Source organism: Numenius arquata, chromosome 3 (genome assembly GCF_964106895.1).
Source record: "Numenius arquata chromosome 3, bNumArq3.hap1.1, whole genome shotgun sequence".
In the NCBI taxonomy this organism is placed as follows: Eukaryota; Metazoa; Chordata; class Aves; order Charadriiformes; family Scolopacidae; genus Numenius; species Numenius arquata.
In genome coordinates, this window is record NC_133578.1 from 75,896,867 (window position 1) to 75,911,093 (window position 14,227).

The 14,227-nt window shown below is 52.0% G+C and overlaps 1 protein-coding gene across 1 annotated transcript in view; it reads left to right on the plus strand.

Moving 5' to 3' along the window:
• Nucleotides 1–10,344: 10,344 nt before the first annotated feature.
• The window catches only part of RHPN1 (rhophilin Rho GTPase binding protein 1), a 34,627-nt gene continuing 30,744 nt past the window's right edge, over nt 10,345–14,227 (plus strand). Inside the window, 4 exon segments of the mRNA XM_074145357.1 lie at nt 10,345–10,440; nt 11,348–11,417; nt 11,420–11,507; nt 12,789–12,807. Coding sequence (XP_074001458.1) covers nt 10,345–10,440; nt 11,348–11,417; nt 11,420–11,507; nt 12,789–12,807 — 273 coding nt within the window.

Below are 14,227 nucleotides of genomic sequence, written 5' to 3' on the forward strand. Positions count from 1 at the left end.
ATTTCCTGCCCTCATCAGCAACCTCCTCCTCAATGCCCTCCATCACATCCCTGGGGCTTTCCTCAAATTCATCCCTCTTGGTCCCTCTTTTCCGCGGCAATCCCTTTTCCTGCTGCTTCCTTTGCTTCTTCTCTCTTCCTTTTTTCCCTTTTGAGTCTTGGGTATCCCCTTCCTGCTGTGGGACAGGGGTGTCCAGCTCCTTCTCCTCACCCTCCCTCATAGTGGTGACCCCCACATCCATCTCCAAAGCCTCAGGCTCTCCAGAGAGGGATGCAGCCCCATCAGCAACACCATCGCTTGGCTTTGGGACCTGTGGGAAGAAGCCAGAAGGGAAAATAGGTTGAGTCTGGGACAGGAGAGCAATTATCCCAAAGCCCAGATGCTCAAAGAGGGTGCTAAGGGATGCACCCCACGCAGGATTGAATCTGGGGGGTGAAAGTCCCCCCTGTCTTTCCTACCCCAACTCCAGCCTTGGTCACCGAGAGCTGCCGTCCTGCTGTGGGTCCTGCTCTCCAAGGTTTCTGCTGCAACCTACAGCAAAAGCACAACCAACCACTTCTCACCACATTGGTGAGCAGCAGCCAGGACCTCTTACATGCAAAATTTGGGGATTGCTCCCAAAGAAGCCCTCATTTCCCTTTGAGCTGCTGCAGCAAACAGAGATACCCCAAAACAGCAGTGACTGGACCCCATAGGAACAGGATGGCCCCGGGTTGCAGCTTATGGGGTGAGGAAGCTCAAATGAGCAGGACCACAAGGTTTCCCGAAGGAAGTGTCCCCAGAGACACCTCTTCCCAGAGAGGGGGACAGGTTTGCAAGGTTTGGCAGCACCAACAAAAAGCAGGACAGAGATGGCATCGGGCTGAGCATTGTGGACACACTGGAGGAGAAGATCTTGTAGTAGGACACATCTGGGACTGGGGGGCCAGGCTCCCCCACTCTCCTCCCAAGGTGGCAGCCTGAGCATTGGTACAACAGGGATGGACACGGCCTCATCAATGCAATCATCTGCAGAACGAAGAGTGTCCGTATCCATGACCTCTGCCATCAACAACACTGGTGGGAATGTCTCCCTGGTCAGCAAAGAGGTCAGGTGAATTTGGGGGATTTCTGTGAGACTTGCAAACATTATAAAGCACCGACCTGTCCCTATAAAATACTTTATCCCAGTGCTTCTCCAAGCCAAGCAGGGAGGTGGGAACCTTATCTTTGAGTTGCTCGTGTCCCAGAAAAGCAAAGCAAGAGATTAACGAGGGAATAGCAAGCAGAGCCTGAAACAATCCAGATTGAGCCTAGATCTCCACAGGGTTGAGGTGAAACTTGGAGCTGTCCCTGTTGGGTCATGGCCACCTCCCAACCAAGTGAAATGCCTGCCAGGCTGCAGAGCATCACACCCCCAGCTTGTGATCAGCACCACCACAAAAAACACCCCAATTTATCCAGGCCAGCAGGTTGGGGCAGAAGGTAAAAAGCAACCAGAGCCACATTCCTCCAGCCCATGCTTGGAGCTGAGCTCGGGCCCTTGCACCAGCCCATGGGTCAGACCCATTGCATACCTTTCCCCCCTCCTGGCACCCCTCAGCAGTTTGGAAACATGGCCAACTGCCCCAGTGTCACCCAGGAAGGAGCTAGGAAACTAGGTTTCTCCATCCAAGGAGGGTGGTGGCAGCTCTCCTGCACATCCAGGTGAGCACAAAGAGAAAAGAGCCACAATTTCTGCTTTTAGCCAAAATATCCCGCAGACATAGTTTCTACAAGGAAAAGGGAGATTTTTTGGCCCTTTTCTAACAGATCATTTAGGCTGATGTTAAATTACCAGGCTGTGGGACAGAGTGACTCAGGGCTCAAGAAAGCCTCCAAGCCCGCTTGGGATGGAGGCAACAAGTTCTCATAAAAAAAAAATAAATAATAGGGGCTGGATGCTTTTTCCACGCAGCCGGAACACACATTACACAATCTCCACTAAACTCATTAGGGCAAACAGCCCAGCAAAACATTCTCAGCCCTTCCAATCTCATTAGCAGCCGAGCAGATTCATGACTCAGAAGGCAAAGTCCTGTCACCTCTTTGGGATCGGCTCCTTCCCCAAAAGGTCTTATTAGAGGCCTCTCGCCGGACATGAAAGCCCCTGCCTCTAAGAGGCAGAGAGGATTAGCCAGCTATGGGACAGCTTTATGAATTCAGCTTCCTATCTCTGCCCAGATCTAGGATGGGACAAGAAAAAGAAACACCCTTTTCCCAGGCTTTGCGAGGCTGGTTGTCCCCACCAGCGTTTCCCCACCGCCCACCTCCGTATTTATGTAGGTATGTACATCTGAGCAATCGCAGCCTGCTGACTCGAGCATCCTTGGGGAGGTTGGACGGGGCCAGGAGCCTCCCTCTCCACCCTCAAATCCCAGGATGGGGCCTTAAATTCCATTAGTGATGCTTTTGGCAAGCTTTAAGGTCACTGAAGGCACCAGGACATGGCCAAGCTGCCCAGTGAAGGCATCAGCAGCAGGGTGGGCTCAGTGATACAGGAGGGAAAACCAGGGCTGTGCAACCTCACAGCAAGAAGAGAAAGGACTAATTTCCAGTTCTCTGGGGAAAAATCATTCAGAAAGTAGCTCAACTTACCCTGAAGAGTCTTTCAGCCCCACCGATGGCCCTTGGTGGAGGGTTGATTCGGTCTGAAAGACATTAACAGTGTTGATCTGGCAGATGTTAGCTGGCATGGGTACCCCAACAGCAGCATCACCCCCAAGCAGCCACCCAGCCCCTGAGATGGCAGCCAACCAGGCCACAGTGCCCACGTCCCATTGACGTTGCCTTGCCCTTCCTCAGCCACCCTGGCTAGAAACCAGGAGCCCAAAACAGCAAGCTTTTCCCAAGCATGAGGAGAGCTTTGAGGTTTTATGGCGTTGGGAAATCCCTGTCTTACTTCCAACAGCAGTGAAAAGGTATTTTATAGAGCAAATACATGACAACTATCATCCTTCCTCAACCACCTCCTCACTAGATTTGTTGCTGCTATCGGGAACACTGGTCCAGAAGGGACAGGAGGGCTCCAAAACAAAGATGCAGCAAATGACAGCTTATGTACATCCACACCAGATTGGTCCTTAGAAGATTAAATGACCCTTGTAGCAGATGGTAAGGGGGAAAGAGGGGCAGGGGGCAAAGCTATGGGGTGGGAAATACAAGAAGAGTGAACAGAGGGCAAGGAAGAGAAGGGCAAGGAGAAAGAAGCAAAGCATAGGGAGAATGGGGACAGAACCTAGGAAAAAAAAAAAAGCTCAGAAGGGACTCGAAGCCCTAAGAGCTGACCCATGGTGGCCACCAGAAATATTGTCACACTATTTTCACACATGTTTTCAAAGCTGAAGTCAGGTTCTTCTGCTCCTGGCCATGCAAGGCTACATCTAACCACACAGCACCCTGAAACCCATCCCAGCTTCACCCAATGCTTGCCAAGCATCGAGGCTCTCGTTATAAATTCTGACTTCCCCGAGTTTCTCTTCCAAAGGCTTTCAAGAGAGGCCAAAAACCACACAGGGGTTTTTTTTTCTTGAAAGCTGCTGCTGAGAAGCTGCTGGGTTCACTCATTAAGTGGGGGGGAAACCCGAGTTAATTATAGGTTGGTTATGGCAATATACACTTTCGTTCCCTGGGAATACGCCTGCTCTCGTATTCACAATCCTCCAGCCACTGTCAGAAATCAAGTTGGTAAATTCAAGAGCAGACAGCCACGATCTTCCAAAAAATATGCAAATTCCTGGCGCTTGCACCAGGAGCATCAGCAACACCAAGACACCGACCACAGGGACCCTTGGTGGGTGGGGCGAGGTGGTTTTAAGGCTGCAGATCTGATCGGATCCATCCAGGAGAGCTTGCTGACATTTCAAACGCTGCAGGAGGGATGGAGACTCATCACAGGGAAGGGAAAAAGCATCTCTGATGGTTTTACACACCAAGAGGACAAGTACAATATGTTAGTGTGGGCAAACCAAAATGTAGGGGAAAGTCAGCCAGGATCTGTGCTCTCCAGCATCATCTCAAGAACAGTGGTAAAGACCAAACGCCTCAGAAAGGGACACCATCAGGATGAGACCAACCCCAACCTCATGCTTGGGAAGTGATGGAGTCACCCATGTCCTGCTGCTCCCCGCTATTGCCAGTCCATGCTCTTGGCCCAACACAAAAATGTGACTGATTCCACCCCAATGCCACACACATCTGAGCTTCACGCAACTTATTCTTTAATTTAGCCCCTTTTAGGGGCTTGCACACCACCACAAGTTGTAGGACACCATTCTCACGGGTCCCTTGAGAGGAAGCCACAAGTGCTCCTTAGTCCTTCGACGCAGAAACCACCACGTACCAACCCAGATGCATCTTCCTCCTCTGCTTGGATCCCATCCCTCAGGCTCGAGCTGAGACCTTTCCCTTCTGCAGCCTCTTGCTTTAGAGAGCTTCTTGGCCAAAAAGGAAGGAGAGAAAAAATACAAGTTTTTCCCAATTAAAAAACTTTTTTGATAACGAAAGCAGTCCAAGGAGAGTAGCACTGGACACGATGCTCCCACCCACAATTCTGGAGTGAACCCAGATGGGGGGCACAAAGCCCTACCAATGCCATCTCCTCCCTGGCTACCACCACCAGCGCTTCCAGCCAAGGAGGTACCTGCTGATGACGTTTTCCTGCAGCGGCTTCTCCTTGACCTTTGGTGATTTCTTGTTCCCTTTTACCGCAGGGGGCTGTGTGTCAGGACAGAAGGAAGTTCGTTCACTGGGTTTGGTGCCCACGAAACATTGGGGAGAGTCACAAGGGTCACCCCAATGCCTGGGCATGGCAAGGGCTGTCTGGTACCTGCACCAAGCATGACATTTCCTCCAGATCCTTCTTCGCAACCTTTTTCCTGGGCGCCTTTGGTACCTCCTGCCCCTTCCCCAACTCGCTCTTTCGCTTCCTGGGGACAAGAGCAAATCCATCTCCCCGAGGCCAAGCGGGCAATGCCTGCAGCAAACCCCTTAGTGGTGGCAATAAGCCATGGCATGATGCCACGCTACCCAACCCTTGTGTCCAGGAGCATTGAAAAAGGCTCCCAAAAGGAAATTTGGAGGGTTTTCCATGCTGGCCACTTTAGGGCTGAGCTGCTCAACAGAGCCAACTGCAGCAAGCATGAGAACGTAATGCTGGAGGCCCCCCAAAACCTCCTGCCATGCCACATAGTACCTACCTGCTGCTGGTCTTTGCCCCACTGGCCCTTGAGACCCCCATGGCTCCGTCATCCACCAACTCTTTGAGACGTGATATGGGGTTAAGTCAGCGTCCCCAAGGACGGTCACTGCAACAAGATGGAGATCTGGTAGCTCCCCAGTTTTGCTCTCAGAGGACACCCCAACAGATGCTCGCTCCACAGCTCAACCCTGAAGTCTACCCTAGGGACCTACCCATAGGGTCAAGCTCAGCTTGAACAACGACTGAAGTAGAACATCAAATGGCAAAGCCTTGAACTCAGGAACTGAGTTGCTGATAGAGATGGTAAAAATAAAATTGCTGCCAAAATAAAAGGAAAGCCCCTTCCCATAATAGGAATTCACAGCTCCAGGTAGGTAGGTGGGGGTTGTGTGCTGGGGTGGCTTTGCACCCTCAGAGCAGCCCAGGGTAGGCAGCCAGTAATATCCAGGGCCTAATTACATCATGAAAATGGAAAATAATTAAAAAAAAAACAAACCACAAAACAAAGAAACAAGAGAAAAATTGAGATACTGACCCTCCCCACCAAAGCAGGCAGCTGGGCCACCATCACCCAGCTATTATCTCTCTTCTCTTTCTCATGTCTGGAGCAGCCAGACCCCCCCGCCCCCCAAATCTCTACTCCTCCTGGAAACTCAAGGCCTCAGATAATACAAGAAATAAAAATCATATTCAAACAACACCAAGATGGTCCCCACCCATGAAAAACTTTTACCATTGAGGGACAAAAGGAGACTTCTCAAGGAGAGAAGGACAAGCTACAGATCACCATGAGACATCTTGCAAACTTTTCAAGAGGTAAAAAACACATTAAAATCCTCCATATTTTTACCAGCTTTTGCTGAGCCACGAACACTTACAGCTACTGGTGGGACCGCACTCACTCAGCACAGCAGGACATGCTCCCTGAAAGCCACCCAGACTGGAGAAGACCTCACCCTTTACCCAGCTAACTCCCTAATGGCAATGCCCCTCTGCAGGCAGCTTATTTAAAGACTTCCTCAGCTCTGATTGGAGGCTCCCAGCCCAAGATGCACCCTGGGAAATGAAGTTTTAGGCCAAAAGCTGAATTTGAGGATAACCCCAAGCCAGCATCTCCTTAGCAAGGAGACCTGCTAGGGGCAAAAAGCTTTGCGGGGCTCAGGTGGAGGGTGGAGCCAAATACATTGGTTTAAAAATGGTGTAGGAAAATCTCCCTTCCAGGAGATATTCTCCCCTACAATTAAATAATTAAATTAGTCCCCAAACCCAGCCTTTCTCAGGTGCCTCTTATCCATCAGAGGCCCACAATTGGATTTGGAGAGGTCTTTGAGCCCCAAAACTGGGTGCAGAAGCCAGGTCCTGCAAAGCATTGCATGCTATGGCCTACAACCCTCATCCTGAAGCCCTCACCCATCCCACCCCTCTCCAGCCTTCTTCATGCAAGTGGGTCTATTACTTTCACCTGTTCCACATGGCCATCAACCACCTCATCACAGCTGAGCCTCAAAACAATCTCAACCACTCTCAACCTGGTGGGAAGGGGCTGGTTGGAAGGGGCTTCACACAGTGTGAAGGAACACAAGTTTTCCTCAAAAATGTTGGCTTTTGGGGCCCAAAAAAAAGGTGTTGAGATCCCTGGCCATGGTGAGTAGCGGGGCCACACGTTCCCCTGGGAAGATGCCGCCCAGTTTGCGGCCGGGAACGGAAACCCCTGGAGCCAGGGCTGGCTCCGGGAAAGCCTCTTTGATCTCCATTGCGCCACCCGGGGAAAAAGGCATCCAAGCCACCTTTCTTGCTGGATGAGTAAAAGTTGTCAAGGGATGGGAGCCAGCCCCGGGGAAGGGAGCAGGAGAGGACGACTTCATGCCGGGGCTTGTTCTCTCTCTGCCGCCTTCTGCCAAGCCAGGGACCGGCGTATATTTAATTTTCTACCGGTTTTATCCTGGATCCCATGTAGATTTATTCATCCCTGATGCTTGGTGAGGGTTTCTCCCAAGCTCTCCATACCAGCTAGGATGTCCATGATGGGAAATGATGGGGTTTGCAGTGTGGGTGAGCTGGGAGAAACCTGTCCCAACCTAACCCAGCTCTACTTTGACGATACGTGCTACCCAAGCACAATCTGCGTTAAACCTCTTCATAATAAAGATGAGTTTTTTATATTTTTATATATTTTTCCCTTCGCAGATGCTCTTCCCAATAAGGGAGTTGGGAGCAGGATGGCTCCGTCCAGGGCTCCACGGTGGGGAAACGTGGTCCACAAAGAGGGTCCGGCTCAGCCTTGGGGAACACCAGACTGCAAACGGGGTCCCTGTGCAGTTTGGTGCCACCACGGCAAGATGTCGAGGGCCTTGTCGGTGACAATATCCCAGGAGCTGTCGATCGCAACCAGGCTGAAGGCATCTCCCTCATCATCAGAAGAATAAATACCTCATCCTACATGCAAACGGTTGTGGCCACATGATTGAAAGCCCTTTTCTTTGCAAACCGTTGCGATATTCACCCGGAAAAGCGTTGTTGCCATTCCAAATTAAACAGTAATTCCACTTTTCTATTCCTTTCGGATTGGAAAATCCAGGAGGGAGAGAAAAATCCATCCTAACATACCCCCTTCCCTGGGATCGCACAGTCCTTGAAGCCCCGACAAGGAAAAATCGGTTGGGAAAGGTGGAAATGGTTTAATATATTCAGTCATAAAATAAATTTCGTGTACTACAAAAGGTTTAATTTATGCCGGGCTAATTGTTTTGTCCCCTTCATTAAAGGGCTGAATCTGCACGGTGTTGCCCGTGCCCTATTGACGTGAATAGGGTTCATCACGCACACGCGCACTCTCATTAACTTCATTAGAGAAACGAAGCCAGGTCCCGGTAAAGACTAAAAGACCTTTTCATGGTGACACGCGCCGGTGACAACCCAGCTCAGCATCCCCATGTGCATCTTGGGAGCTGGGTTTTTCCAATCCCTGGACACTTTTCCATAAAATTTTGCTGGTTTTAACGCCGCTGCCCAGTCCGACTCTTATTTTATGAGCGCGATTGAGAGTAAAACCCTGCCGTGGCTCAAAAATACGGCTCAGAGTGGGGAAAACAGGGTAGGATTTGCCTGTATCTGCCTGGAAAAAGTAAGAAAGTGGGATTTATTTGATTTATTTCATTATTTTTCTATTATACGCTATATTATTTTGTATTTTGTAAGGAGGTCTACAGGACCGGCATCTAATGGCTATTGCAGGGCAGGGGCACGATGGTTCCAGATGTTGCAGAATTGATCCAGCAGATGTGTGAGCTGCAGTGTCACCATCCAGATGTTGAGGAGCATTTTGGGGGGAGATTAGCTGGGGGGGGGGGAGGGGGGGTGATGTGGGGGCCGCAGAGAGGGGAGGGCCTGGGGCACAGCATTGGGGCAGAAAACAGCTGGTACTGGCTGAAGGGTGGGTGCACGGTGGGTGCTGCCTTATTGCATACACCCCCCTCCACAGTAGCCCAGATGTTGGGGGGGGTGTGGTGGTGTAAGAGGCTGAAGGGGAGGGAGGGAGCCCAGATGTGGTCGGGGGGGAAGAGGGGGGAGACCGCCTGGTTGGAGGTGGGGTCGCCCAGATGTGGCCGGGGGGCGCGCCTGGTTGGAGGTGGGGTCGCCCAGATGTGGCTGAGGGCGGAGCGGACGCGCACCCAGATGTGGAGCGGGGCGGGGGGGGGGGGGGGAGCGCGTCCAGCCGTGGAAGTGGGCGGGGCGGGGCCTCCCCGCGAGGCCCCGCCCATCCCGTGACGTCCTCAGCGTTCTAATTCCCACCGTTGCCACGGGCGACAGCCCCTCCGCCCCGCCCCTCCCGGAGCTGCTCCCGCCCCCTGTCCTCCCTCTCACGCGGTCTCATTGGGCAGCGCCGCCGCCGGTCATCCCCGTCTCCTTCTTCCATTGGTCGCCGCCGCGCTTCGTCCCGCCCCGCCGCCCTGCTTATGCCGGGGCCGGCGCCGCGATCGCTCCTGGTCGGCGGCGCCCAGCGGCGGGGCCGGGCGGGGGCACCGAGGGGTGAGCGGGGGGTATCGGCTCCCGGGGGTGTGAGGGGGAGACAGAACGGGGCTTATTTAACCCGGGGAGGGGGGCAGATTTACGGGGCTGTGGGGTTTGTCCCCGGCTGGGGCATCTCTGCAAGGGAGTTCAGGGGGGAGTTCTCTTCCCCCCCCCCTCCCTCAGCTGAGGTAATTCTGTGAGGGGGGGTCTGTAGGGGTTTGTTTCCCCCCCACCTCTATTTAGGGTAGCTCTGCAAGGGGGGAGGTCTGTGGGGTTTTTACACCCTCTACCCCAGCTGGGGTAGCTCTGCAAGGGGCCTTTGGGGGGAGTTGCCCCCCCTCATCTGGGGTAGCTCTTGTAAGGGAGGTTGGGAGGGTTGCCCCCCTCTTGCCCCCCCCCAACCCCTCCACCGGCTCTATAAAAGGGCTTTTGCTCCCCCCTTCCCCTGCCCCCCTAGCTGGGGTAGCTCTGTGAAGGGGGTCTGCGGGGATTTGCTCCCCCCTTCCCCCCCTTTAGGGTAGCCCTGCAAGAGGGGGTCCGTGGGGTTTTGCCCCTCCAGCTGAGGTAGCTCTTGCAAGGGGGGGGGTTGTGGGAGTTTGTGTATCTGTCCTCTCCATTTGGGGTACCTCTGCAAGGAGGGGGGTGTGTGTGTCTGTGGGGTTTAGCCCCTCATCTGGGGCATCCCTTCAAAGGGGGTCTGTGGGGGTCCCCCCCTCCACCTGGGGTAGCTCTGCAAAGGGGGTTTGGGGCTCTCCCCCCCCCACCCCCCCCCAGCTGGGGTAGCTCATTGAGGTGGGGTCTCTGGGGGGTTGTGTGTGTCCCCCCCAAGCTGGGGTAGCTCTGCAAGGGGAGAAGCAGGCTGTGGGCTTGCATCTGGCCAGATGTTGGGTGCCTGGGGGTTTGCAGCATCAGAGGGCAGGGGCTAGTGGGAGTTTAAGCCCCCACCCAGGACTCTGACCCCCCCCATCAGGGCTAGCAGGGTGTAGGCTTAGGCTAGGACAACTAGAGCAACCCAAGGAGGGGACACTGAGCCCCAAAGCCACCCCGTGGGGTCAGGCGGGAGCCCCCAGCTGCGGGCCCACCGCCCTCAACCTGTGGATGCTGCACCCCTGGAGATGATGCCCCCCGAGGAGGAGAGCCCAGCCGATGGTGGGGAAGGGGACGGTAGCCTCGTCCTCCTGCAAGCCTTGAAGAGCAGCAGCACACGGAAGGTGAGGCATGGCAGTGGGACGTCACGGTTGGGGACAGGATGGCAAAGCACCCAACAGATACTCCGTGAGGCTCAGTATCCCTGTCTGGTACATGGGGGTGGTGGACCCCATGGGTACTGCAGGGCATGGATGGGGGTGCAGGTCCACCCTGGCCATCAAACTGTACTGGGTGTGTCAGGGCATGACAGGGAAAGGGCTTGATGTGTGATAGAAACATGTCCGGTAGCTCACCAAATAATGGTTTGGGTTGGAAGGGACCTTAAAGATCATCGAGTTCCAATCCACCTGCCATGGGCAGGGACATCTTCCACTAGACCAGGTTGCTCAAAGCCCCCTCTAACCTGGTCTTGAACATCTCCAGGGATGGGGTGTCTACAACTTCTCTGGGCAACCTGGGCAAGTGTCTGACCACTCTCACAGTAAAGAATTTCCTCCCGAGATCTCATCTAAATCTTCCCCCTTGTCCTATGGCTCCCCTCCCTCATAAAGTGTCCCTCCCCAACTTTCCTGGAGCCACTTTAGGGACTGGAAGGGGCTCCAAGATCTCCCCAGAGCCTTCTCTTCTCCAAGCTGAATCCCCCCAACTCTCTCAGCCTGTCCTCCCAGCAGAGGGGCTCCAGCCCTCCCAGCATCTCCGTGGCTTCCTCTGGCCCTGCTCTAACAGGTCCATGCCCTTCTTATGCTGAGGACTCCAGAGCTGCATGCAGTAGTCTAGGTGGGGTCTCAGCAGAGCAAAGGGGTAGAATCCCCTCCCGTGCCCTTCTGGCCACTCTTCTTTTGATCATCATCTCTTAAACTCCGCTCCTCTATTACATCTTCCTCCACCGGCTCCCTCTGCAACCTTCCCAGTGACTCCTTTTAACCCAATTCTCCTATATTTTTGGCTTTTTCTCCTTCCTGCCCATAGGGAGATGGTCCAGCCAAGAAATGCCTGTCCCGCTCCTTGCTGTTGGAGGTACCAGGCAGGGTTTTGCTTGCTGACAAGCTTCTCCTGGGAGGAAAGTCGGTGCAACGGCAGCCTGGCTGTGCGTGCGAGATGGGGCCGATAGCTCCGCTGGCGTCAACTCGTTTAATTAGTAACAGCGGGGTGAAAACAGCGGGAATTGTCCTTGGGCTGCCACCCACCCCGCTGCTTGACTTTCCCCGCTGTCCCTTGGGTGTCGATCCACGCTCCCAGCGTCCAGGAGGCTTTAAAAAGCACCACTCGTTGCCGGAAAAGATGGGTAAACATGAGTTTTGGGGGCTTTTAAAGCACAGCTCCCGTTAGGTCTGGCCCCTGGGAGCCAGCTTTATTAACCTGTTGTGGATTCGCCCTGTAATCTGTGCTCTCCTTGCAAGTATATAATTTTCAAAACTTGTTCTTCAGCAGCAGAGCTGTGTTTCTGCAGCCCCTTGGCAAGAAAAACCCAACCCAAAACTAAAAGGAAAAAAAAAAACCAAAAACCCCAAAAAGCAAAACTAAGGAAGGCTCTAGAGGTGTATTTTTTATTTTTTTTATTTTTTTTTTCCCCCCCTGAGCAAGTGTTGGAATCACAGCCTCGGCAGAACAAGGATCAATCTGATCTTGAGTCACTCGAGCCCGGCCTCTCCCGGCTGCAGCTAAAGAGGTTGCAACCTTAAACCAGGTTGGAGTTTACCCAGGGCCTTGTCTAAATAGCAGGTGCTGCTTTTAAGAGAAGATTAGCGGGAGGTTGGTTTTGTTTCTTTTTTTTTTTTTTTTTTTTCCAATTTATTCTGCATCCAGACACACCATTTCCCTTGTATGATCCCTGTTTGGATCCGTCGGACGGTAGCACAGAGGAGAACAACAACATAGGAAAATATTGCAAAGCTCTGGAGGGGGGAGGAGGAAAACTGGCAGGGGATATGCAGCATTTGTCATAACATGATTAGGGTTTTTTTAATTAACAAACCAAACTGAAACACCTGATTAGATTTCCTATTAACGATACCAGCTTTTATTTAAAAGAAACTATCAATATAGGCTTTTCTAGATGTTTTGTTTTGTTTTTTTTTAACTCTGACAGCATCAGAGGCTGTGGATGGGGCCACTTCATGCTTGTTCCCTTCCAAGAGGATCCTGAACGCTGCTGCGATGGTGATTTTTTTTTTTTCTTTTTTTTTGCCAGGGTTCATGTACTGGGGCTGAAGATTTAATACATCTGTTTCCTGCTGGCTCCCAGCCCTGGCTCTCGTGATGCCCTGTGCCTCCCCCAGCTCCCCCGAGCGCTTCCACACTCCTCAAATTCAAACTCTGGGTGCAGATTTTGCTGTTTAAAAACCCCTGATCCCCCATATTTTTATTCCCCCCCCCCACCTCGTTTTATTTTTTCCTTCCTCTTCCTGAGTGCATTAGCCAACAGTGAGGCCACTTCGTTGGGAAATTTAAAACCTTAATCCTCCACTCATTTGTTAAAAGGCTGTGTGATGTAATCATATTCTCAATAAAAGGTTTTAGAGGTTTTAGCTGGTAATGTCTCCCACAGAAAAACAGCTTGCAGCCGGAGTGCTTCATGAGATTAGTTTCACGATAGGGACTTTTTATATATCAATAGATGTTCAGGGGAGTAAAAACATTTGTTATGACCTACTGGTTGTTTTGCAGTAACAACCCCCCATATTACTTTCTGAAATGCCTTTGGCTGGGAGGAGAAGGAAATTATCGATAATCTTGTAAAAAGGAGCATTTTAAAGCCTGCTTTTGTGTGTGGATTGGTTCTCCGTCTTTTGTTTCGCGCTCTCTCTCCCACGGGCTAACGCGGCTAAACCGGGGTCACTTGGCCACTTGTCCTGTGCTGGCCCGACTCAAAAACTCGTGGGCTGCAAAGTTGCAATAATCCCAGTTGACAGCTCTGACTCCATCAAAATAGCTTTTAGACCAGCGCGGTTCTAGAAATAAAACCGGTGCTGAGAGCTTGATGTTCTGGTTACCTTATTTCTACAGCAAGTTTTCCAGCTGCTGGATCATCTGAGCACTTGGAAACATCCATTTTTTTGGGGGGACAAAACAGTTAGGAGATATTTTTGCTCTGGAGAGTGGATGAAAATAAATGTCTACCTATTTTTTTTAATATTTTTTTTTTCAAATGGGAGATGTTGTAAGCCTTTACTGGGTAGAACCTACACAGTCAAGGTTCTACCTGGAGACCATGTGCTCAACGCAGAGGGTCGGGGACATAGATCAAGGGTACCTCTGTTAATGCCAGTGGTAGTTTGGGTGTCAGCTCTTCCTAGAGTTGCAGAAACTGTTGTCATCTTTGGCTGTTCCTTGTTTCTACGTGGGTCTTTTGCTCTACCTTTTACTACAGAGCAAATGTTGATGTTCTTGTGGAAACTGGGTGAATTAGTGGAGAACAAACGCAGCTCGGACTTGACCAACTTGCATGGAGTTGCCCACCTCTGCCTGAATTACGCTTGGCGGTTGGTGCTTGACCTTCCTAACCACTGATTTTGGGCTCTTCATCCACCATCCCTGCTGGGGTTGAAGGCTTCCTGGGTGCAAGCTGTATGATTTCCTTGTGCTTTAGCGCCTCGTGCTCCTTCATGTGCCGTTTTCTTTAATTGCATCATGAGTGCAGACTGGTCATGCTGGAAAGGTTGGTTGGTCACTCACTTGGTGGTGTTGAATGCTGTAGGAGCTCACCACCACCCAGGACTCGCTTAGCAGACAGCTTTGAAGACTGAGGACCTTTAGGGTTAACAACAAACCATATCCAGCACTGGTGTGGGTTTGGCATTGCCCATGAATCCTACCTAAAGGAATTCCCCTCTGGATGAGAGAACAGTT